Source organism: Ctenocephalides felis, unplaced genomic scaffold (genome assembly GCF_003426905.1).
Source record: "Ctenocephalides felis isolate EL2017-DRISC unplaced genomic scaffold, ASM342690v1 CF-g0.4_SCAFFOLD_03572, whole genome shotgun sequence".
NCBI classification, from domain to species: Eukaryota; Metazoa; Arthropoda; class Insecta; order Siphonaptera; family Pulicidae; genus Ctenocephalides; species Ctenocephalides felis.
Genome location: NW_020539726.1, coordinates 13331023 through 13357631, shown reverse-complemented (window position 1 = coordinate 13357631; position 26609 = coordinate 13331023). Strand labels below are relative to the sequence as shown.

General features: G+C 29.8%; 4 protein-coding genes across 4 annotated transcripts in view; all 4 read right to left on the bottom strand.

Moving 5' to 3' along the window:
* The window catches only part of LOC113388103 (trypsin-like), a 7243-nt gene extending 5184 nt beyond the window's left edge, over positions 1-2059 (bottom strand). The window contains exon 1 of the mRNA XM_026625510.1: positions 1981-2059. Coding sequence (XP_026481295.1) covers positions 1981-2047 — 67 coding nt within the window. The 5' untranslated portion in view covers positions 2048-2059. The remainder of the gene's footprint in view (positions 1-1980) is intronic.
* Positions 2060-3728: 1669 nt separating this feature from the next.
* On the bottom strand, positions 3729-6521 carry LOC113387772 (trypsin-2-like). Its single transcript, XM_026625150.1, has 5 exons — positions 6462-6521; positions 6245-6386; positions 5602-5857; positions 4212-4324; positions 3729-3959 (listed from the first exon to the last, which is right to left on the bottom strand). Exons 1-5 carry the CDS (start codon positions 6478-6480, stop codon positions 3758-3760), a joined length of 732 nt encoding a protein of 243 aa, XP_026480935.1. The 5' UTR covers positions 6481-6521; the 3' UTR covers positions 3729-3757.
* A 2459-nt stretch (positions 6522-8980) lies between these two features.
* Positions 8981-15903, bottom strand: LOC113387769 (trypsin-3-like). The gene is made up of 5 exons (XM_026625147.1): positions 15781-15903; positions 14859-15000; positions 12674-12935; positions 10843-10946; positions 8981-9325 (listed from the first exon to the last, which is right to left on the bottom strand). The coding sequence occupies exons 1-5, from the start codon at positions 15833-15835 to the stop codon at positions 9124-9126; spliced, it is 765 nt and encodes a 254-aa protein (XP_026480932.1). The 5' UTR covers positions 15836-15903; the 3' UTR covers positions 8981-9123.
* Positions 15904-16075: 172 nt separating this feature from the next.
* LOC113388102 (trypsin-7-like) lies at positions 16076-20667 on the bottom strand. Its single transcript, XM_026625509.1, has 4 exons — positions 20648-20667; positions 18973-19234; positions 16928-17034; positions 16076-16265 (listed from the first exon to the last, which is right to left on the bottom strand). Exons 1-4 carry the CDS (start codon positions 20665-20667, stop codon positions 16076-16078), a joined length of 579 nt encoding a protein of 192 aa, XP_026481294.1.
* Between the last annotated feature and the right edge of the window lie 5942 nt (positions 20668-26609).

Sequence of the window (26609 nt, the reverse complement as noted above, 5' to 3'; positions counted from 1 at the left end):
ATGATCTAAAAACATTCAATTAGCAATGATTGGAGAAATGGTTATTAGTTTTTGGCAAAAGCAGGTCCAGCCATTTCAAGAATACAGAGCTAAATGTACAAAAAACAGCAGTTTTTGAGATAAATAAACAACCGATTTGAATGATTCAAAATTAATTCTGCTTGTGTTGACAAAACAATTGCTTCAGAGAAAAAAAAATTCAATTTTTTTTAATTTCCAACATTTTTGTTGTATATCAAAAGTAATTCCATCTTAATTTTAATTCTGGCTATAGTTTTAAAGCTCACTTATATACTTAAATATGAAACTAGTGGTGTATGGAATCGCGCCTTTAGGCAAATTGCTGGAACTTTCCGTACCGTAACGAAATGTTCGAGGAATATTAAATGTTTTCAAATAGACCATTATGAATACAGTAACATTGTATAATATTTATAAGAATTATATAAAATGAATCACAAAGTAAAAAATATTTATTTAAAGTATATAGGTGAGCATTAAAGCTTTAGCCAGAATTAAAATTGAAATCAGAATTATTTTCGATATACAAAAAAAATGAAATTTTGGCCTGCTTTTGCCAAAAACTAATAGCCATTTCTCCTAATCTTTACTAATGGAATGTTTTTTAGATCATTTAAATCGGATAGTTTGTTCTCTCAAAAACTCGATTTCTATTTTCTGCACTCTTTGTTCCTTATCTCCGTATCGGCTGGACCTGCCTTTGCCAAAAACTAATTAGCACATCTCCGTATCAATAGGAATCGAATGTTTTTTGAACCATTCAAATCGGTTTATCCGTGCGCCCGAAATCGTGAACAAAAAAATGCGGACACACAAAACACACACACATCCATTTTTTCTCAAGTATGCCAAAATGTTCAGAAATCTTCAAAACGTCGAGAAATGCAAAAATTTCCTACGGGAAGTTAATAAATAATATTAGCCTTGTAATTCAGGTTATATAATTCTTATAAATATTAGACAATATTACAGTATTTGTATTAATCTAATTTGAAAACATTCATTGTTTTCGAACATTTGTTACGGTACGGGAAATTTTACCAATTTGTCTTAAGGCGCGGTGCCATATACCACTAATTTACTTTTTATATTGGATCTTCAAATCGGACGCTCGGTTATCTCAAAAACTGAATTAAAATTTCTGGCACTTTTTTGCATTACTATTTGCTAAAGGGCTTGCCCGTAGGTAAGTGGTTAAGAGCGACGGGACCTGAATCAGAGGTCCAGGGTTCGATACCCACTTCGAGCAGCCTTTTGTCAGGCAGCAGTGACAACGATTTTTACTTGGAAATATAGACAGCAATATATTTCCAAGTGAAAATATCCCTTGCCCGGCATTGCTACACCAATAAAAAAAAAGTCAGCTCTATTCGATTAAATCTAATAACAAAAAAATCATCAAATATGGATGGATTGTTATGTTAACCATTATGTTAACCATCGGTTACCATCTAAAAAATACGAAGAAAGGAGAAGTTTCAGCCCAACAGCTCATAGGACGTAAGGTTCTGATTGCTGTTAAAATATAAAAAAAACTTTTTGCCAAAAACTAATCAGCACGTCTCCTCATCAATATACGACCTGAATGTTTTTTGAATTATTCAAATCGGTTAATCCATGTTTACGAAATCGTGGACAAAAAATTGTATCCAAACATATATACACTACACACACATAAACATTTTTAAGCTATGCCAATATGTTAAGAAATCTTTGAAACGTAAAGATATATGAAAAATTTATTTTCGATTTTTTTTGCGATTACTATTACGCGAAGTTCACAAAAATATCTAAAAAGTAACAACACTAACTAAAGTAAAATTTTCCCAAAAATATTATAGATAATGAAAATACAAGGAAAATATGATGAGAGAGTAGGTCTATAAATTAACACTTTAGAAAAATGTCTATTCAAATTATCTATAGATATTATTATAGAATAATTATTATAAATTTTACCTAGCTCTGGCGGGAGTTCGGAAAAGACATATCCGATCAAGGCGATTATTAACAGAAGTTCCTTCATCTTGATTTCACCTGTCTGTATTCGTCACTAAAATATTTAGTCATTTTTTTATGTTTATATATGCAAAACTTGATAAAACTTGATAAAACTTATGCAGTAAACGAGTTAACATATTTGTTATTCAAAATCTAGGCAAAAATAATTATACGCTTATTTAAATAACAGTTTTCAATCATCAATTCAATATCAATATGAAGTAATCGGATTCAATATCGATAAAAAATATTATAATTCAAATGTTTATGAGCACAATGACTAAATTTATGGTTTATAAAAATAATATATGTAAGATCGATTTGTTAAAGTTGCATAGATTTGTCTAAAAATTACATTATGAACCTGCATTAATTTAAATAAGGATATTTGTATAATTTTGTTTTATAGAACAACACTGGCTAATAGATTATTATTAATGTATTTTAGTGTTGTGTCTTATCTTATGACAGATTTAACTTGGATATTTATCTTAATATTTATAATTCATGGATTGAGAAGTTACAAAAACAATTTTCAGTATATATGCACCTTAACATTTTTAGGGGCAGATACACTGCAACTTGTGATAATTTAAAAAATCAAGAAAATTGTCATAACAATAAAAAAAAATATTTTAAAGTTTTAGAAGTTTATCAATTCTTCATTTCATCAATACAAGTAAAATGTTTTTTGAATCATTCAAATCGGGTACTCCGTTCTCTCAAAAACTGAATCATTGCCCTTTCGGAACGTCTGCCTTCACCAAAAACTAATCAGAACGTTTTCTCATCAACAGGAATCGAATGTTTTTTGAACCTTTCAAATTGGTTGATTCGTGCGCCCGAAATGAACGAAAAATTGTATCCAAACATATACATACACACATACATCCATTTTTTTCTAAGGTATGCCAAAATGTTCAGAAACCTTCAAAACGTAAATATATGCAAAAAATTTCAGTTTTGATTTTTTGCGATTACTATAACTTACCCTACAGGAAGTTAATAAAAAAAGTAAATTAAGTTAAAAAACTATTTTACAAATATATAGTTACTCCAATTCTGCTGATGAATATTTTTATCGAAATACCAGATCAATGTTATATACAGTGTTATCTCTATAAAAAATGTACACGTGAAATTTATACTTTGCATTGTTTAAGTAATGTGGCTATTATTTATTAAATTCTCTTTAAAATTAAATAAATGATCTGTTTGCCGTCCCATTTTACGCCACCTATCGGCTAAAAAAGATCAGGTTACACATTTTTAAAAAACAGCAAAACAACACTATTTTACAATGATGAATTAGCTGGGAGTTTTACTGACCATAGTCAGATAGTTGTTTGTGTGATACGTAATATTTGTTTTGATATAATTGGATTGGTTTTCAGAATATATAGTTGCATAAGGTCAAATTGGATCTATGCGTCCCCTCCTACTCTACTACTTTAATATTCTAAAATCATATTTCTTTGGGTACGAAATTGCCAGAGATAAATATACAGAAAATGCCGTTGTTTGAAATTTGAATATTGTAACTTAGGAGAGAATTATGGACACCTAAGTGATTATCTTCTCTCGTTCAACAGTCGCCGTATTAGACTTTACCGAACTCTATCAATTACCAATAGAAGTTAATCCTTGATTTACTGTCTGAAATAATAAATGTTCCAAACATTTTTGGCAAAAACGAGTTTACCCCTGTTGATTTATTTTGCTTCAATTTTATAAACTATTTGACAATATTTTCTTGAATAAAAGAATGAATTTCTGGATGTGCTATTTTAGTAAAAACGTCCGGTTTATTTGGTTTGCCACATCCTGAGCCCCAAGAAACAATTCCAATAAGATTTCTATTTGGGTCTATCATAGGGCTTCCGCTATCGCCAGTACAAGAACCTTTTCCTCCTTTTGGAAAACCAGCGCATATCATTCTGAAATAATTAAGATTAAATTATAAGAAAAACTGCAACTGGCAATAAAATGTAATATTCTTTCGAATTTTCAAATTTATTAAAGAAACTCCATTTTGTTATATATACATACATACATATATACATACACTTCAAAAGTTGCAATAAATCATCACCATTGACCTATTTTGCTTGTTTAAACAATTTAGTGTCGAAATTGATAAATGTAGTTAATTCTATTTCTTTGAAAAATATAATTAATGATATCGCTACCTATCAGTAACCTGGTTGGGTTTTATATCTTCTGCATAATTTTCTTGGCAGATCTCATTGCTTACAATAGGAATCCATGTTTCCTGCAGGAAATATGAGTCGGGACCTCCAGCCTGCATATGTAATAATAAATTGGTTCATAATATGCTACTAAGACATTATTTTCATACTAGAAGTTTTTGAATTAGGTAATTGTTTTTTAAACCAAATTGTTACTTAATGGTTTATGATGGTATTTGATTTTTCAATTACCATAATATAAATTTTATTTTTAATTGAAAATTGAGAGAAATCGAGTTATTTTGTAATTACTTTAGAATAAATGACAAATATTAATACAATGTATGAATACTAATACGAAATATTTGAATCTTTTAACTTCCCGTAGGGTAAGTTATAGTAATCTTGAAAAAATCGAAAATGAAAATTTTTATATATCTTTACGTTTCACAGGTTTTTGAACATTTTGGCATACCTTAGAAAAAATAGATGTGTGTGTGTGTTCGGATACAAACTTTCGTCGATGATTTCGGGAACAATTTTCACCCGATTTGAATAATTCTAAAAGCATTCGATTCGTATTGATAAGGAGACGTGCTGATTAAAGTTTAAGACTAAGTTTATTAAAGACTAAGTTTTTGGCAAAGGCATGTCTAGCCGTTCCGAAGATACGGGGCAAAAAGTGCCAAAAATGGTTACTCAGTTTTTAAAAATTATTTAAATTGATAAGATGAAAAACTGATAAAATTTTTGGGAAGGCAGGTCCAGCGGTTATGGACTCTCAGTCATTTGGCAATAAAATATGTTTATTGGACATATGTACATCAAATTATCAGATATTTTATAGAGATTTTAATAATGTGTATACATAATGTGTAATTTTTTTGGGTTCCGTACCAAGATTTTTAATTACGGTACGAAAGTTCCAGCAATTTGCCTTAAGATACGATACCATGCACCATGCACTAGTTTTTCAATAGTTATGCTTGAATATTTACGGTTATACATTTAGAATTTTATGGTTATTATTCTGATTTATTTTTTTAAGTAAAACTTCTCTAGGCACAACTAGGGTGTAAATCAGAGGAAATGCAATGGAAGTGCGTTACGGCTTACTGATTCGTCGTTGGTCAAGCATGTCGTCATTTGGAACGCATATGTATCATCTCGGCAACTATGTAAATTATAAAATGTCAAATGCCAACCCTTCTACTACAACCCTACTATGTTGTCGACATCTGCATATTTGTGATCTACAACCTCAAGTAAAAATTTGACTTGATTTGATTTGATTTTTGATTTGAAAATTGCCTGATGATCGTGGCATTGAATGATCATGAATTATCATATTATTATTCAAATACCCATTATTAAGACTTTTGATACTCACTTGTTCTGCACCCCATCCTGTGACTTGGACCATTTTTCCTGGAGGTGTTTCGATGCCTTTTTCTTCAATTTTGACGGATTTACTATTACATACTGTAAACTTGATAGGTGTGTTAACACGTACCAGAGCAACATCAAAATCAAATGTTTGTTCATCGTGTTTGGGATGTCTTATAATTTTTGTGACATTATATACAACACCACCGGAGTCGTGCCTAGAGCTTCCAACACGAATTGAATAAGTATCAGCATTTCCACTGGAAAACGAATTGATATAAAACTGAGACATTTTTGAAATTCAGTGTTACTTGGAATGAAAAGAGTATAGAACAATTAATTGAATTCATTGCATTGAATATGCGACAACTGTACGAATTAATTGCGTAAGAAATAATTTAGTAAAACTTTTCTATTTTATCTTTTTACTAAACTTTCTCGAAATTTGTAAAATTAAAAATAACAATATTTTATTCAACTATATTTTTTGATAAAGTTTTCATTGGACATAGATAACAGTTTACTTTCAGACTGCATTCATAAATTAGTAATAAAATAATTTTCAAAACTTTTTGTAATATATAATAAATGTTATTATTATTGTTTATAATCAGAATATTTATAAAGAAAATTACACCAAAACACACTGAGCTGCTGTCAGTATCCAATGATTATTAATTATAGAACCACCACAAAGATGCTGATCAAATGTTTGCAATGAAACTTGCCATCCACATTTTGATATATCTATTATTTTTCCACCAGCTATTCGACCAGAATTTTTTTCCGCTGTAAAAATTTTAAAAATAAAAGATACTTACTGCATGGTCTAAAAATTATTAGAAAAAAATATTACCACTTTACCAGCAACATTTGTCAACATATACAGATCGATTAAAACCAATATTTTAAAAAAGGTTTTCATATCTTTGATAAAAATATATAATAGATAAACAAATTAACACAAGTTTGTCGTAACTGAATAATACATATTAATTATAACTAAATTGTGTAATATCTCTAATACTTGAAACTAAATTTTCATAATATGAAGTGAGATAGATAAGATATAGGAAACAATGTGGGATTTTTCGACACGAGATCAGAACATTAAAATACTCGAAAAGATAATATTAAAAGGTCGCATAATTTTTTTCAATAAAAACTATAATTAGTTGTTCAATGGTAATACTCACAATATTGGGAATTTTTGTCACAAATACATGGTCATAAGATATAAACTAATTTTACAAGCAATAAGTTCTCCGATGAAAAAACTTTGTTTCAATGTTAAAATGGATAATTTATTATTAAGTAGTAGATAACGTAACTTATATGATAACAGCGATAAGTTTCAAATACTTTATATGTTGTAAAATGTATTTTATGTGTTAATATGTCGTAAATAATATTTCAGGCTATAAATATCAGTTACATAATACCTACGACCATTGTTTTTCGGACGTATTTTCATTTTATTATATTGGCCATGAAGGCGGCAATCTTCATGGCACTGAGCTTTTACACCGGTCCGATTTGAATCGGACTTACTTTTCTTAGTTCTAAAACTAAAGTCCGCGTAGCGGTAATATATGTAATAAATAATCAATAAATATCTTCTTCAATTAGAATAAATATATCTTTCTCAATTAGAACTGTGACTAATCATTAGTGTAATAAGAACTTGCAACAAATACATTAATTATACCAACAAACCAGTATTTCATATAGTCCACATCTACAAGGGTTAAATTATAATCCAACAACCTGAGTTAATCGAAGGAGGGACTTAATTGCGTATACAATTGTTGCAATTAATAATTATTTCAGGCAACCTGACATCAAATATTAGTATTTTTTTCTTGAGGGCCAGCGGTGGCGAAATCGGTTAGATCGTGGGCTAGCACCAACTAGACCCAGGTTCGCTGGTTCGATTCCCGCTACTGCCAAGCCTGACATCAGGCAACTTTGATGTCAAATTTCCACTTGGGGTTATAGATCACAATATAATTCTAAGTGGAAATCGTCCTTCGTGGACATAGTTGTATCATACAATCATGTGCACACTATTAGACATAAGAGCTAATATATAAAAAAAACCACACATAACACACACAACAAACACATAACAAGAAGGATGAACCGAACCGGGTTGCTTCTCATATCAAGACCTTAAGGTCATAAGCCATACACAAAAACAGCTTATAGAACAATAATAAAAAGTTCTGATTGCTGTGGAAACAATAAAAAAAAATCTTTGAAAAATATAGATCTAAAATATGTTTATAAATTAAAACTATATCATCAGTACCAGTCAAATTTTGATAATAAAAATATATTTAATGTAGATAGGCCAACCATTGGGTGGCCTTTTAAGTAGTGCGCCACGTACTTAAGGAAATCTCACAATAGTTCATGTAACTTACAAGTTTTGATTTCTATTTAAAAAAAACAGAAGGCATTGTTTTTGCTATTTTACTATAATGAAAAATGATAAAGAACAGATATGCAATTGCTATAAATTGTAATTTTAAATCGATTTTTGACCTTATGTCGACGTTTTCTAATAAACGGCTGGACCGATGTTAAAAACTTAAATTTTATTCGATGTATCTCGATAAAAAGACTATTGTTGGTCAGTTTTACGACCATCGACTATCGTCGTTTTTTTGTAATTGGCAGAAAAGAGTGAAATATTTCCACGTCCACGTTGTAGGCCACAATCTCAAATCGATTTTAAAAATTCAAAAACTGTTCGAAAGTTATTGGCTGGAAATCACACGAGATCAGAATATTAAAATGTTACATAGATTAGTTTTTCATAAAGATCGGCCGGGCCGTTTCTTTGTAATTCAACATTGAAAATAACTTTTTTGACAATTTCAATGAAATTTTGTTAACAATGGATTTTGTTGTCGGAAATAACATACAAAAATATTATAAGACCACGATAAGGTTGAATTATAAAAATCCATCAGAGTTTAGAATTTTTACTCGTTTATGATCGCTTCTAAGAAGAATCTAAGCCGAAGATATGTACGTTCTGTGGTATTTCATAGGTAGCTACTGATTACAGTTTACGCATGGACTCAAAATACAATTTTAGAACCCAAAATAGATGAAACAAATTACTTCAATTTATTCAATTTCAGACATAAGTACGATTCAAAGATATCAATAGAAAATCATTTATAAAGAAAGAGAAATCTTTGGTTTAGATGTAAATAGTTGAACATTTTGTCTAATTAGCAAATACTAATTTTTGTAGATAAAGCCATTTATTTACACGTTTAGGAGAAGTACATGCAACTTGCCTTGAGGCAAAATGCTACTTACAACTAGTTTCATTTTGTATTTTTTTATTAACCTCTTCAATTTTCCACTATATGATTTCAATGTTCTGAGTGATATCAACATAAAATTCAATTCTCATATTGCATGACATGATACAACTTAAGATCAGTGAATTACACAATTTTGAAGAAATTCGTTTACATATTCATTTTAGAACTAATAATTATTGATATTATATATTTGTATGGCTTTTTATGAATTGTCTTATTTTTGGAGCAGCAATATTTGTATACACTCCAGGTTTTTTAGGTTTCGCACAACCATTTCCCCACGAAACGATACCGATCAGTACTCTGCCCTCATTCACTAATGGTCCCCCACTATCACCTATGCAAGCGTCCATTCCGCCATCAGGATAACCAGCACATATCATGCTGAAAATAAATCATAAATAAAAGGATTAATTTAAAAGGTTTCTCTCATCAATAATGAAGTTATAAACTATGCTTGGGGGCACTTTAAGAATCTAATAAATTATAAGTAAAAACAGATTTCTTTCATTAACTTCCCGAAGGAGAAGTTTGTTTTCGTCAAAAAATCCGATTTGCTAATTTTATGTTTTCTCGACGTTTCAAGCCATTCTGAATCGAATGAGACCAAATTTGGAAAAAATATATGTATGTGTGTGTGAACATATTTTTGACGTTTTTTCGATGTTTTCACAACATTGACCGACCAGGAAACGGCTGGACCAATTTCAAAAAATTAAAAGCTAGACAAGCACTCGCATTGGTTAGATTTTTTATATAATCGGCTGAGCGATTTCTTTGTAATTAGCAGAAAAGTAAAAAATTTTCAGTCCACGTTTCAGGCAAAAATTCTGAATCAATTTTAAAGAAAATTCAATTGGAAAACGCAATTGTAAGATTTTTTTTATATAATTTTTGAACAGCAATCAGAACCTAATAGTTCTAGAAGCTGTTGTACTGATTTGACCATGATTTTGACTTAATACTAGTCTGTTTGACAGATGGCAACCCAATCTTAACTGCTTACCTACGGGCGAGCCCAAGATTTAATTGATAGCGAAAACTTTATTTTCGAAATAAATAGCTATCTAACTATCTCAATCTCAAATTCGGTTGATTAAGTCAATTATTTCGCAAAGTCTGTGCAATTTGCCTTAAGGCAAAATGTCACTTTTCACTAGTTGTTTTGGTATTGAACAATACGAAAAAAAAGAACAGTTGATAAATATGCTCAATGTATTAGAAATTATTAGCGACCTATTCTCAGTATTTCTAATACTAAACATTTCTTAGTCTACAAGCTGTCTTAATAATAAGTTTGCATGTATATGTATGTATAGATACATTTGTAGATATCTAAATCCCAAGTGTGCACCTAAAATTATGTATTCCTATATATATGCATTTAGATATTAGGGCGTGTCGAATTAAAGGTCACTTAGGCACATATGATTTTCGGATTTTAAGGATCAAAATCAGATACTTTTCTCAAGAAACCATATCTCTAAAATGAATTTTGAAGCCCCGTGCATTGACCCAAAGGTAAGTGTTAGATTTTGAAAAACCTTTCAGGGGGGGGTCTCAGGAGGTAAACGACGGGCATGGGTGGATCGGCCTTGCAAAGTTAGTGGGTGTCGGTCATACATTTGGACGCATACATTTTGGGGTACTCTAATTGTGCCAAAATGGAATTTTTCAAATTTTAACCCTTATATTTGGATCAGGACACGGGACTTCAGAACTCATTTTAAAGATATAGTTTCATCAGCAAAGTATCTAATTTTGATCCTTAGTATCCGAAAATCATATGTGCCTATGCAACTTTTTTTGACCCATACAAATCGACTCGCACTAATAAGAATAAATAACAAATTTATTATGCCGTATAACGTTAATTACCACTACCCACAATTAAAACTTACTTATCTGTTATTCCATTGCTGGTTGAATAATATTCATCACATTTTTCTTTATTAATATATGGTACATTAACGCTTCTCAACTCTGTTGTGATATCTCCACCAGTCTATAAAAAACAAATAATTTAAATGAATTAAACATAATAAATTAATACTTTTGACATATATTGTAATCGCTTTTATACTGCGGTACTAAGGGCTACTTACAAAAGGGGTAACTCGTAACAGGAGTTTTTTGATATGATATTGAAATATTTGTCTCCATTGGACATGTAATATAAACCTTTGTGCGTAATATTGTTGTAACTACTGTTTCGAAGAATGTGGCAATAAACTGAAGTGTGCAGGTCCGTCATTTTTGACAAGTAATATAAAATTTTGCTACCATAAAATTTTGGTTTGTCTTATTATTGTTGACTAATTTTAAGTTTTATATGTCATCAAATTTATCAATTTTTCATAATTTAACAGTTTTTCTGGTTGCTAAATTGTATAGATAGTTACCTCGATTAATGTAAAAAAATCACATCTGCGGTTAGTTGAAACAAAACCTTGGGGCTAGTTACAACATACAAGAATTATATACAGCTTTGATTAAAGAAGATTGGATGGAATGTATAGTTTGTGAAATGTAGGTATAAGTAAATTATTTTACAGGAGACACTATTTCTATCATACATAATAAGATAATAATTTTAGTGTACGTTGATTTTAGAAAAAAATTATATTAAGTGAGACATTATATATTTTATTTGTATTAATTATAGTTTGTGTTAATATATAAAATATTTAGAAACAAGTCAATTTTCTCAAAAATGAGTGAAGAATAAATTATCGAAGGCATTATTGTCGATTTATAGTCTATAGACACTCAGCTTCTTGAGATACCAACTCCAAGAAGCCTGAAGAAGAAGCTGCCCAAAGATAGTATAGAGGACCCTTAGAACTACCACAACTTTATATGAACAGAATTATTGTCGCTATTCTTTCCTATAGATATCACAACTAACCACAAATATGGGGAAAGTTATAACACCGCACTTTTTCTAGAAATTGATTAATTGTTAAAAAATGAACAACAGTTGCTGACTTATTCTTATATGATTTGGTGGAGGAATAATTACAGTAACTATCCATTTTTATTTCATAGAGATATAATCAGTGGATCTCAAGATAGTTTGATTAAAAAAAGATTGTTACAGCAAAGCTCTAATAGCTCTCTTACTTCGGGTAATCATATAAAAATTTTTATCACCAATGTTTTTCATGCAAATTTGAGTAAATAAAAAACCAAGCCATATTTAAGCCTGATTTTTAGACTTTTCAGATATTATCATCTGAAATTTAAAAAAATAATTTAAATAATTAGTATGTAATACAAAAATCTGAATTACCCTTGCAAATTAAAAAACATGCAAAATCTTAAATATTACACTATTAAAAAATTGCTATATGAATACAATAGCATTCAGAACTACGTATTCTTTGAGCTATTCTAGTTGTACATTCCTCAACCTAGTATTTTTCGAGAAGTCTACCAAGTTGTTAACCATTCTTGTGTCTAAATTATATATTCAATAGTAAAGTGCATATATAGCACCAATATCCTCGAAAAACTATTTTAATTTGATCTATGATCTCAACTGAAAGTTTGCTATCATACTATTTGATATCAAACGTTTGGGAAGTTAGATTCAGAACCGAGCTGCGTTCCACGTTTTTATCATTAGATTAGGCACTGCTGGCTTTAAATTTGTGCTATTATTTAAACGTTATAGCAGTTCTTACCAAAATTGAATAGTCTATCTAAATGTTTGTTAAAAATTTGATTCACCGTTCTGGATCCCCATCCAGTAACCGTTAACATTGCTCCATCCAATGTTTTTACTCCTTCATCCACAATTTGAATTGGACGCACCGTGCAGGCAGTGAATGAAATTGGTTCGGCGAGGCGAATCAGAGCAACGTCAAAGTCTACTGTATAAGTATCATATTCTGGGTGTAGAATAGTCTCTTTGACTTTGTATACTTTTCCGCCTTTTTCATGTGTACTACTTCCAACTCGAACTGAATATCTTTTATTGGCATTTGTTTCGCTGTTAGAAAAAGAATGATACAAGATTAAAAAGAAAAACCAGCGGTGAATGGTATTGTGCCTTAAAGCAAATTGAGTCAATAATCAATAACAATTAATCAATGATTAATAACAATTGTTTTAAATATTTTCGAATTATTGTTATAAAAATCGTAATTCGTATTCAAAGATCTAATATAATGAAGGTGCGTATATTTGGGAAATAGACTGTATATATTATGTTTACAAGACGATCTCATTTTATACATCTAATTTTTATTATATAAACATTCTGAAATTTAATTGAATAATTAGGGGAAAGCCCCGAGTTTAAAATAACCTGCATTGAACACACGTGTATGTTTGACTAACATTTCTAGATATTGCAAAAAAATCACTATTTATCCACTCTTTTGGCTGGGCCCTCAGCTGGAGCACTCATCATAAGATTTTCATTCTTTGACTGGGAAATACGAAAAATGAGGGTATAGTGACCGTTAGCACTCATACAGAACAAAATTAAACTAGTGGGGCGCATGGCATCGTGCATTAAGGCAAATTGCTGGAACTTTCCGTAATACAAATTATTTTTTTTAAAAAAGATTAACATTTTTGAAAAAAAAAATACTCTGAAATAATTAGATTTTTGAGAAACTATAAATTTTTGACAAAGATTTACTTTTTTTTTGATAAAAAAAGACTTGTTGAAGAAAAATATATTTTGAATTTTTTGGAAATTCTGAACTTTTTTTCAAAGCTATCGTACTGCTTTAACTGCATAGAGACGAAATATCGAAGCGCGTAAGCGCCGGAACCCATAAGAATGTAAACAAAATTTATATATTGTTAAAATCTCTATAAAATATCTGATAATTTGATGTGCATATATCTAATGATCATTTTTGACCGCCAAATGGCATTTTTTTTTTACTTTTTTTACTGTATCTCCAAAACCGCTGAACCTGCCTTCGTGAAAATTAGATCAGTTCTTCATCTTGTTAACGCAAGTAAAGTATTTTTTTGATTTATTCAAATCGCACGCTCCGTTCTCTTAAAAACTGAGTTACCCTTTTTGGCACTTTTTGTCCCATATCTTCGGAACGGCTGGACCTGCCTTCGCCAAAAACTAATCAGCGCGTCTCCTTGTCAATACAAATCGAATGTTTCTTGAATATTTATATTTTGAAATGAAAAAAATTATACTCGCTTAAGTAATACGAGTTAAATAGTGTCCGGCGCTAGGTGCCGTCCGGCGCTAGGTGCCGTCCGGCGTTACGGGACTTCCCTCTAAATTTGTTTCAGCTATATAAGAAACTTCTTAAAATCTCTAAATTTTTTGAATAACTTTGTATATGTGAAAAATTTCAAAAACTTTTTAGATATTTTTAAAAAGAAATGATAGCAAACATTTTTTTTTTTATTTTGGATATTTTACCAGAAACTAATCATTTCTTCACACCGTCACCACAAGTAATATGTTTTCTGAATCATTCTAATCGGATGCTCCATTCTCTCAAAGAGTGATATTTACGAATTTCCGATAATGAACAAAGTTATTGTTTATTGAGTTTTACATTTTTTTACGATTTTTAAGCTATAAATTTTTAAGGTTAAATAAAAAAATCTTAAACATTAAGAATAATGTTAATAACATTTTTCAGGTGAGCAGCGTCAAATACTTCCAGAGAGCATTGGATGTCGATATAAGGTAATTATTTGCACTATACTTTTTTGATTTAGAACGCTCATTATTGATGTATTATGTTGTATTATTGTTGTATTAATGTTTACATTATTTATCCATAATTTCATAAATTTAATGCAAATAATCATAATTTTATGAAAAAAAAAATCTGAATATTTTTAATGAAGTCATTTTTATATGTATCACCATTGCATATATAATCGGGATTATAAATGAAATAATAGAAGAAAATATACTTACTTTTCAATGCAATGTGCAGCTGTTAAAATCCAATTTTTGTCAATAATTACTCCACCACAATAATGATTTCCGAATAATAAAAGTGATACCTGCCAGCCATGTTGCGCTATATTAGCTTCTTCTCCACCAACAATTCGGTTCTCTGCTTAAGATTTATACAGTAAAAATTTATTTGAAATATTCCTACATACAAATCTATATATGAATACTCATAGATTTTTAGCGCTGATGGTCGTATCATCCTTCGAAAATTTCTAAAAAAAACTCACACTTTTTTTCTACTTACAAATTAATATGTGTTGGCTACAATGATTATTTGCAGATTGTATAAATTTAGAAGTTAAAGTAATAAACTTCAAATGAATATTACATATATTTTTTTATTAATTTTCTTTTTCTTTTAACAAACTTCATTCTGTAAGTCAAATGAGTCGCGTATTGTTTTACTAAAATTGATTTTATAAATTCAATTATTTTATCAAAAAATACATTATAATCATAGACCATTGTCACTTAAATAGAGTTTTTCAAATTAAATAAGTAATTATATGGTTTTATCCTATTTGAATTTAAATTATGATTTGAATTTGTATTAAAATTTTATAACGTTTGATTTGTGGAGATATAAAAGAAAGTGAAAATTCATGCAACTGAATAGAAGATACTAGTTAGGATTTTATTTAGTGGCACATCATTAGCGCCATTTTTAAAAATATTTTATCATTTATTATTTAAAACGTCTCTGAAAAATTGAAAAAAACTAATTTACAAACGAACTCAAAATTTACACAAATTTAAAATTAATTCGAAAACTCAGCATTAAGCTCATAGAGGCATATCATATCATTTATAGATTTCTTATTATTTACTTTTATTGCATCGATTGTAAAAACATCAATTATATTGTTAATTCATTACGTACCTTTACAGACGATCAAGGGAAATAAAAATGAAACTAGTATCAATAATTTCTGCATTTTATTCTGATTTTCACATATCACTCAATTACATGTCTGCGACTATAGACGTATTTTATAAATGAAAGAATATGGTTTGAATCCACTTTAGATAAGGAAATCAACGGAAATGATATGTTGAGATGTTGCTTACTGATACGAAATACGAGTCTATAGATTAGACTGATTACTTTATAATTGCAAATTGTGTTCATGAGAAATCCTGTTAACTACACTTTATCAACGTTTTAATATTTAGTTTTATACATGAGCAATTCTATTTATGAACTCTCTTATTTGTGGTGAAGCAATTCTTGTATAAACTCCAGGTAGTTGGCCACATCCTGATCCAAAAGATACGATTCCGACTAATATTTCATCTTCTGTTACTAATGGCCCTCCACTGTCACCTTGGCAAGAATCTTTACCTCGAACACCAGCACATACCATACTAATAAAGAAGTTTTGTTCAGAAAAAATTAACATGTTTACGAAATACGACATATTCACATTTCAATACTAATGTAGCAATATTTGTAATTGAAATAGAGTAACTAGGTAATTCACATTTTGGTTGACATGCAGGAAAATTTATATAAAAGTCCTGAAGGGTGGTCTTTAATATGGATATTTTGTATTTGTATTTGCTTGCAGGGGCTTAAATGCTTCCAAATTAATAGAAAAAAGATTCTCTAAATTTTAAGCTTTTAATATTAGCTTTAAGATAGTTCGCATTCCAACCAAAGTTTCTTATAGAAAAAAGGGTAAGATTCCATTTCTTTCGTAGAATTTAATAACTTAGCGACCAGTGAATCAAAACGAATAAAAGAATAACATTGCTATTTGCTTATTTTGATTATAAATAAAAAAACAGCAAAAATGTGATGTATTTTATGGCATAAGTATTTACTTACGAAGAAAAGCCAAGAAACTTTAGTTGGACTGCGGACTATCTAGAGTTAATATTAAGAGCTAAAAATTTCAGATTTTTTTCTAAATTAATTTGGAAGCATTGGAGCCTCTGGGAGCAAAGAAATTCGAAAATATTCATATATATATATATATATATATATATAATTATTTATTGTGTGTTATTTACAATTTCAATCTTACTTGCTCGTAATAATATCATCATTTGCATCATAGAGTTTTCGACATTTTTGTTGATCTACAATTGGAACTGTAACTTTTCTCAGCTTATTTGTACCGGTGCCATGATGCTGAAAATAATGTAAAACTTTCACAAATTTCATTCTTAAAATAACAAATTATTAACTAACGATATATAAATGTATATGAAACTTATTGATATGATTCAAATGTGTATTTTAGTTCGTTTCAAATATTACTAGATGTATATTTTATGTTGTTTAATATCACATTATAAGTGAAGATCAATCAAATCAAGGTAACTCTGATATTGCTATCGATCAAACAGATAGAATACTATAAATGTTTAAAAACAATATAAAATTGACTATTAATGCCAGTGTCTAGCAAAACATCTAACATATAAATAAAAAATAAAATTTACATTAGTTATAACATTAAAAATTTAATTTATGTTAAGAAATCATTTATTTTAAGGAAAGACAAAAAGCGTACATATATTATTTTGTATTTAGTAACGAGTTCATTTTGTAAAGATTAATAAATTTAATATGATAGTTAATATGATATAGATGTTGATAACTGTTAATAAATTTCTGGTGTACAACATCATGTATATAGTAGATATTTTATACACAATTATTGCTGGCTATATTGTTACGAATTTACTTATATTTATAAAATGTACTCGTTCGTAGGAAAGTGGCTAGAACGACTAGAACTAAATCAGAGGATTCATCACGGTTCAAACAGCCTGTTGTTAAGTGACTACGGTTTTCACTTAATATATAACATTTTTTTAAATTGAGAATAGTCCCTAATCAGCATTGCTGCATCAATAAATATTCACCGAATTACAGAAATTGTAATAATAATTCAGCACACAGAGATAGGACAGTTGTTTGGGTTTCCATCTGTAAAACCGGCTAGTATTGAAAATAGTATTAAGTCAAATTAGTGCAACAGCCTATAGGACCTTTAAGTTCTGATCAATATTCAAAATATAAAAGTAATATAGAAAATATTTACAAATAACTAACTCAAACAATAATTAACGAAATGATACATGAGTAGTATGTTTTTAGTTAATTGTAACAAAAGTTTATAACAATTATTTAAGTAATAACCTAATTTAATTTTAAGCATTATTTACTAAAATTTTCTGTTACTCAGGATCCTGATGTATGTAACCCCCATGTATGTAACCCCCACAGGTAATTACAGGTACTTTAGCGGACGATTGGAGTGTTGAAGTAAGCCCTTCGTAATGTGGTTGCAAGGCTAGAATATAGTATTTGGCAGCCATTGCATACCCCAAGAAGGGGGCTTCAACCCCAATTGTCACAATATGACATTTTCACAATATACATCTCATTCTAATTTGGAACCAGAACCTAAAACTATTGTCCCCATATTATAACCCATTTTCCAAACTTAATGTTACAGTTTATCACTTATAACTTTCAGTTTCTAATTCTTATTATTTAAAATGATCGAAATCACATTACACGTGGAACACCATGAGGAACTCATATAATTACTAACTAATAGTTTTATTTCTTGTTGATATGTCCAACAATCTATGAGATTATCAGCCAGGAGTGGGAAAATAGAAATTTTCGAATAATGCATTCGTGGGTGTTCTATGGCATAAATGTTAAGCACACTGCCTTATGTAGACATGATCGTGAGGTCACATTGTCCCCGATGTGGAGCGGCTATGTCCATTTTCTCTTAAAAATATAGATGCAAACATATTTCATATTAAAACTAACCCATTTTGGGCACTGCGGTTTGAAATGGCAATGGGTAATCTCTCACACTACTTTTCCCTGAATCGAGGTAGAGCTCAACTCAGCTCACGGAACTGCCCTAGAACAGTACTATTCAATATTGTTTCATTAATGCAGTTAACCCATACACGCCCATAGCAATGTGTTAAATAATTTCAATAATCACAGAGTTCAGCTTAGTTAATTTTCCTTCATAATTTGTTGAGAGATGACATTACCTTGAATTTTAAAAATAAAATTCATTTTCCTATTTACCTCTAAGGTGCCCCATCCGGTGGCTGTCACTAAAGTGCCGCTCGATGGATTACCTCCTGAGTTCACTAATTTCACCTCGCGCAAGGATTTCCCATTCAGTAAAAAAGGTTTTTCAACTCGCACCAGAGCCACATCATTATCAGTATTATATGAATTGTAATTTGGGTGTCTCACTGCTTCTATTACCGAGTAAATCTCACCACCCATATCATGTCGATTAGAACCTGCTCGAATTGTGTAGTCTTTTCCAGAATATGTATAACTGCGGAATAAATTACGTAGACACACGTATATTAATATATTTTTGATTATATATATATATATATATATATATATATATATGTATATATATGTATATATATATATAAAGTAATCTCTCCTACAACACATTCTTTGTGTTATACAAAAACGTAGAATGCACATTTATGAAAAACCGAGAAGAAAAATATACGTTTCCTTAAAATTCAAACTAAAAACAATTAAAGAATAGAGCAGAGGTGAGGAACCTTTTTGCCGATACACATTTTTGTCGACGATTTTGGGAACACGGATCAACCGATTTGAATAATTCAAAAAACATTCGATTTGTATTGATAAGGAGACGTGCTGATTAGTTTTTGGCGCAGGATGGTCTAGCCGTTCCGAAGATACGGGGCAAAAAGTGCCGAAAACGGTAACTCAGTTTTTAAGAGAACGGAGTGTCCGATTTTGATAATTCAAAAAACATTTTACTCATATTGACAAGGTAAAGAACCGATCAAATTTTTATAAAGGCAGGTCTAGCGGTTTCGGAGATCTAATAAAAAAAGTAAAAAAAGCCATTTGGCAGTCAAAAATGATCATTAGACTTATGCACATCAAATTATCAGATATTTTATAGAGATTTTAACAATAAGTATGAATTTGATTTACAGTCCTATGGGTTCCGTACCAATCTTTACGCGTTAGACAGCGACGCGGCGCTTACGCGCTTTGATATTTCGTCTTTATGCAGTTAAAGCAGTACAATTGCTTTGAAAAAAATTTAGATCTTCCAAAATATGTCAAAATAAAGAAAACATTTTTTTTTTTTTTTAAATTTTTTTCTTCAAAAAAAAGTAATTTTTGGTCCAATTTATAGTTTCTCAAAAATCTTATTTTTTTTTAAGTGAATTTTTTTAAAAAATGTTAATCGTTTAAAAAAAAAATTGGTACGGGAAGTTCCAGCACGATGCCTTAATTGCCTTGAGACTGAATTCCACTTACAGCTAGTTTAGGTAATTGTTTTTGCAACCATATTTGAGATAGTATCGCAATCCAGCAGACGATCACTATTTCATTCGCAGAATTTATAAACAAAATTTATCGTGAAGATTTGTAAAGACTGAACTGAAGCTAATTATAATACATGGTTTTCGTTTCACGAAATATATATGAAGATAGCATCACGCGTGTATATAATGGCTTACATGATAATTAAGATCATGTTGATTTTATATTCACTTTTACTTTTATATTTAATTCGTGATATACGAATAATCGTTCAGTTCAAACACGTGCAGGTTCATTGGGTTTTATAAAATATAAATATCACAAATTTATTCATTAATATTAATAATTATATAATAAAACAATAATTATATGTTATTACTTCGGAAATGTTCAAGACATATCAAATTAATTATTTGAATTTTACAACACTTCTAATATTGTCATTTTTATTTGCAACGTGTTTTTCTTCTGATTTTGTGAAATATACAAAACTTGAACAGATACACAAAAGTCAGGCAGCTTGCGCAAATCAAATTGCACTAGAATATTTTGGTCGAGGCATGATCATTTACTCAGTATCAATGATAGCAAATCAAACATCATCTTTAAATACTGTGGGACTGGACAGTCGTATTTTAAAAGGTATACATTCAAAACTACGATGGCAAGTTTTGACAAAATATGTTGCCTTGGATCATTCTCATTGGAAAATACATTTGGAACGCACTTCGGCGTACATATTACTAATACAATCACAAGAAGATTTTGAAGAAAACTTATTGCTTCTCCAAAACTTGCCAACATGGAACCCCGAAGCATATTTCATTATACTGTTTATTAATACTGATGATTTTCTAGATAATATAGTTATATACGTGATGCAAAAACTTTGGAGTTTATATGTGATCAATTGTGTGATATTGATGCCTGACGATTATGATATTCATACCTTTAATATTGTCACTTGGTTTCCTTATGAGAATGGAAGTTGCGGTGATGAATTGTTCAATTATACTGTTATAAATCATTGTGTGGATGGCAAAATGAAATACGAGGAAAATTTATTTCCAGTTAAAATACGCAACAATATGCTCGCATGTCCCATCAAAGTTATAGCGATTATTTGGCCGCCTTTTGTACTCCCAGTTAATGACTTGGAAGTAGAGGATGATGTGGACATACCATTCACTAATGGGTATGAAGTATTATTGTTGCAGGTCTTGGAAAAGTATTACAATTGCAGATTTGAGTTTCGATCGTTTTCAGTTCCTGAAAACTGGGGAATTGTGAGTGATAATGGAACATGCACTGGAATGTACGAGTATCTTTATCAACGGAAGGCAGATATTGCAATTGGCGGAATTTTCCTGAATCTTCTATTCATAAATACTTTGATTACTCAACACATTATCTTCAAGATCCGCAAGTATTTGTGTTACCATTGGCTGGTCTTGCACCTGGATGGATGAACTTTTATAAAATTTTGCCACCCTTTGTATTTCTTGCTTCCACAAGTGCTCTTATTATCGCATCTGTGTTATTTTTCTTGTTAGCGAAACATAGTAATGATTATTCAATATTTAAAACTATAATTGGCTCCTTTTTGACTATGTATTCAATTGCATTGACAAATTTTATGGGTAAATTTCCTAGATATTATGCCTTGAGAATGCTTCTTGCATTTTGGTTTATTTTTAATGTAAATTTATATGCAATATTTCAAATTGGTCTTATTAATACCTACACATTTCCTTTACAAGAATATCAAATTTCAAGTGAAGACGAAATAGTGCAAAGTGGTCTTGCCGTAGTAGGTATTGATACTACATTGTTCGTATTTTCACATAGCAACGATTCAAATTCTAAATATATTGTGGATCATTATAAAGAACTACCAGCAAAACGGTCCTTGGAATACATCGCCGATTTTAAAAATGTGACAACTTTTACAAGCCAACTTTTCTGTCCTATGTTTCGGATGACCTAATACGTCAAGTTTATGTATCTGATAAACCCGTAATTAGTTTTCCAATAGAAATGTTATATGTAAAAGGATTTCCTTTCAAGACTAATTTTGATCGTGTCATATCTATATGTGTTGCAGCGGGATTGTTTGAAAAATGGAAATTACAGGTTCACGAATCAAACACCGTTAATGAAACTGAAATATTGGACGATGATATTAAAATCAGAATAACATCGAGTGAAATTAGTGGAGCCTTTGTGTTGTTAATTATAGGCTATGCAATAGCAATAATTGTTTTTATATATGAAGTGAGTCATAGTAAAAGAAAGAAAATACAAAAATTGTCAAGAAGATTTATGCGCCTTAACCTGAGAAATTTTAAACACATAAATACAATATGAAGAGTGTGCTTCAGATATTATCTTCTGAAATCAGTAACTAATGGGTTAATTTCGCCTGAATTATTATATGTCTTATTACTTCATTTTGTGTTAGTTAATCAAAAATAATAATTACGACAATATTTAGTCAATTACAATTATATTTTTACCTTGCCTATCTATAAATAACGATAGACAATTCTATGTTATAAAACAAGAGATGAATTCTAACAAAAAGTATGTTTGAGCTAAGAATGTCTGTTAGATATTTTTATAACTGGAGTTTATAAATGAATTTCGATAGTGTAATGGATTATGTGACAATAAATAACAAATGTAAATCAAAATAATTTTTTTATCATTTCGCGGCTTAGAAATATGTTTTAGTAATAAAAGAATGATTTTAACCACAATAAAAGACAGAATGTTAGAATAGCAATTACCAAATCAAAGATATTTAATTACAAATATCATAATTTCTAATAAATGTGTATAACATAAAAAAAATCTTTTGGAGTAGTGTTTATAATTATCTACTATCAAATTACTATATCCAATTATTCAAAATGTGTTAAATTTAAATTAAATGATTAGACATTATAAAACTGTGTAAATCACTAATGATTCGAATAAATTCATAAAAAAATTTAAAAAAAAACTGAAGTAATCCAGATATTTTTACCATAGGGTAAATTATTGTAATCGTCCAATTGCAATTGTAAAATTGAAATTAAAAATGTTTGAATATCTATACGTTTCAGAAGTTTCTGATCATTTTGGCATACCTTATTATTAGAAAAATTGGATGTGCGAATACAATTTTTCGTCGACGAATTCGGGCGTACCAAACAAACGATTTGAATGAATTCTATTGATAAGACGACGGGCTGATTATTTTCTGGCAAAAGCTGGTTCAGTCGTTTCGGAGATACAAAGCAAAGAATACAGAAAATAAAAATCGAGTTTTTGAGAGAACAGGAGTTCCGATTTGAATGATCAAAAAAAAAAAACAATCAATTCGCAATGATGGCGAGAAGTCGTGATTAATTTTTGACAAAGACAGGTCTAGTCGTTTTGGAGATACGGAGTTATATGTTACAATTTTTGAGATAATTTAGCATCCGAATGATTTAAAAACTTACTGCATGTGTTGACGATTTTGGGGAAAATCTAACTAACTTCTTTTAATTCTAAAAAATATTATTTTTGAATATAGAAAATAATTCGGATTTTAATTCTAATTCTAGCTAAAGCTCTAAACATCACTTATATACTTCAAATAAATAATTTTAACTTTGCAATTCAGTTTATATCATTCCTAAAAATATTAGTGTTCTTTATTTTAAATCCGATTAGTTAGGTTTTCTTCATTAACATTTTCATCAATATATATGAACCTCGTTGTCCAATTTAAAACTTTTATATTTCGTCTATAAAATAAAAATAATGAAAGTTACAGCATTTATAATAATCTATCTGAAAACTTTTAATTTTCCTTGAATATTTCATTACGGTATGGAAAGTTCCAGCAATTTGCCTTAAGACACGATGCAATACACCACTATTTTACTTTTAGGTGCAATATTTTATTATGTCCGGTTCTATTATACATTAAAGAGTATTTAATCAATTCCTGTTCATTCAAACTGAGAAATATATAGAAGCTTATTACTTATAATTTTAGTATTATACGCATGATTAAATGAGAAGATGTATGGATATTGCTGCAAACTATTAATATTACGATTATTTGAATATAATAAATATCTAAATAACACATTGGGAAATTGATAGTACTCTTTTTGATCTAATAATAATCTAATTAACAATGAGTAATTTCTCAAAACTCTTACGTGAGAATACAATGTCCTGCTGTAAGGACCCATTCCGGACTTATTATTGATCCTCCACAATAATGTGCACCATTTGCTTGCAAAGAAACTTGCCAACCATAGTCCGAAATATCAGCCTCTTCACCTCCAACAATACGATTATCTTCAAAAATATTTATATGTAGATCAACTTGCTACATATTACTTATAATATTTTTATTGTGTTATTATCGATCTCTTAATTAATCTTCAAAATTATTTCAATGTTGAACTTACGCCTATGTCTAATATTTCTTGAATCAACAAGAGTTGTGAGTAATAGAACAAACAAAAAAAATAACATTTTATTTGTTCCACCTTGGTGGTAACTATGAGAATTGCCAATCAACATGAATTGCAAAATGGTATTGCTGTGTATTTATCAGTTCTAGGGCAATTATTCAATCAGTTGATAATATGCAAAATAATTTGTACGCGTAATGAGTTTGAATAGAAACTTGAAAACACTTTTGTTGTTAATAAATAATTTTTGTTGTTGCCATAAAATTTGAAATACGGCACTAAAATGATATTTTATTATCTTCATAAGTCTCTATAGAAATTAGTTTTTTTTAACTGTTACTTTGAAAGTATTTGAGAAAGCAATCAAAATTAGTTGTTCTGTAAGCTGCTGTAAGTCATACTTGCTTGTAGATTTAATAGACTTACGACCGCTTTTGAAAAACAAACTAATGGTGGTCCTTACTAACCGTGATCTTCCAGCCATGCCGTTAAAAACAATTTTTACTTGAAACTTACACCCTACTACAAAGTTCATGCCCTCCTGTGAGATTGAGTGGTGAATTAGTTCCTGTACCCAATGAAGTTAAATATCTGAGAATACATTTGGATAGGAGACTAACCTGGCATAAACATATAATTAAAAAGCGCCAGCAGCTCGAACTGACACGTAGACAATTTAATTGGTTAATGGGCTGGAAATCACAAGTTTCTTTAGAAAATAAACTCCTAATATACAAGACAATTATTAAACCAATATGGTCCTACGGCCAACCATGGGCTGCAGATAGTAAATCAAACATAGCAATTCTACAGAGGTTCCATAACAAAATTTTAAAACAAATCTCGAACGCCTCAAATATGTATCAAACTGGCTAATACATCAAGACCTTAGAATTCTAACTGTGGAAGAAGAAATTAACCATTTCTGCTCCAGATACAAGACTCGGCTAAGTTGACATCCAAACTGACTAGCATGTGACCTGCTCAAGCCTTTACCACTTACCAAAGCGACTTAAGAGAAGAACTGCATTGATTTATTACATCGTACCCCATAACATCTGATGCTATAATTACAGAAGGTGCTATCGCAGGATAGCTATACTTCACACGCTGCCATATCAAATTAATTGTAAAAGGTGATTGAATGTATAGTTTGAATATACTTTTGACTTTATTTTCAAATATCACTACTTTTTGATATCAGAGTATGCGTACCGCTAATTTAGAATCCATCGTTTTGTGGACGTACTTCATGCATTATTTGTATTTTGAGATTGAAATAATATTTGATATAATTAGCAGCAATTGTACCAAAAATAAATGGACTAAACAGTGTACACTTCTTTATTTAAACATTTGACACTCTTGATATATGCTATCATTCCCAAATTTAAATCTAAATTAAATTACCAATTAACCGTTGTTATTGACAAGATATTTAAGACAAGACAAGAAACTTAAATTTATTGAACGCAGGTCCAGCGATTAAGGACTCTCAATAAAAATAAGTAATGATTTGGCAGTCCAAAATGTTTATTGGACATATGTACATCGAATTATCAGGTATTTTAATAATGTGTACACATTTGTGTATTTTTTTTTGATTTCCGTACCTAATTTTTAATTTTGAAGGTTATTTATACGGTTCAAACAAATGTCCTCGACATTTTCGACAATATGGATTGTATATGATAAAAATCATTCGGTTCGTACACGATAGCGAAACGTTCATGCAAAAGGCAATTTTAAACCGTTTCGGAGGAATGGAGCGCAAAGGATGTCAAAACGATTTTGCTGTTTTTGAGAGAATGGATCATCCGATTAGATTAATTCAATAAACACACTTTGCTTGAGTAGGCGGTGTGCAAAAATGCATTTACAGAAATTTAGTAATTTTGAAAATATTCGAACAAAAAATTCAAAGTT

Bases quoted from the DNA above. Each gene is read 5' to 3' on its own strand.
- LOC113387772 (XM_026625150.1), bottom strand. The intron at 5,858-6,244 runs GTGTGTTTTGGT...TTCGTTTTCCAG, and splicing joins TGGATACTGACAGCAGCTCA to TGGAAATGCTGATACTTATT. The intron at 4,325-5,601 runs GTGAGTATCAAA...TTACATATGCAG, and splicing joins CAGGATGGGGTGCAGAACAA to GCTGGAGGTCCCGACTCATA.
- LOC113387769 (XM_026625147.1), bottom strand. From the start codon at position 15,835: ATGCAGAAATTATTGATACTAGTTTCATTTTTATTTCCCTTGATCGTC. The intron at 10,947-12,673 runs GTGAATCAAATT...TGTTTTTTATAG, and splicing joins CTGGATGGGGATCCAGAACG to ACTGGTGGAGATATCACAAC. The intron at 9,326-10,842 runs GTAAGTTTTAAT...ATTTATTTTCAG, and splicing joins AGCAATGGAATAACAGATAA to CATGATATGTGCTGGTTATC.
- LOC113388102 (XM_026625509.1), bottom strand. From the start codon at position 20,667: ATGACAATATTAGAAGTGTT. The intron at 19,235-20,647 runs GTAAAATTCAAA...TTTATTCCGCAG, and splicing joins ATGACAATATTAGAAGTGTT to TTATACATATTCTGGAAAAG. The intron at 17,035-18,972 runs GTAAATAGGAAA...CATTATTTTCAG, and splicing joins CCGGATGGGGCACCTTAGAG to CATCATGGCACCGGTACAAA.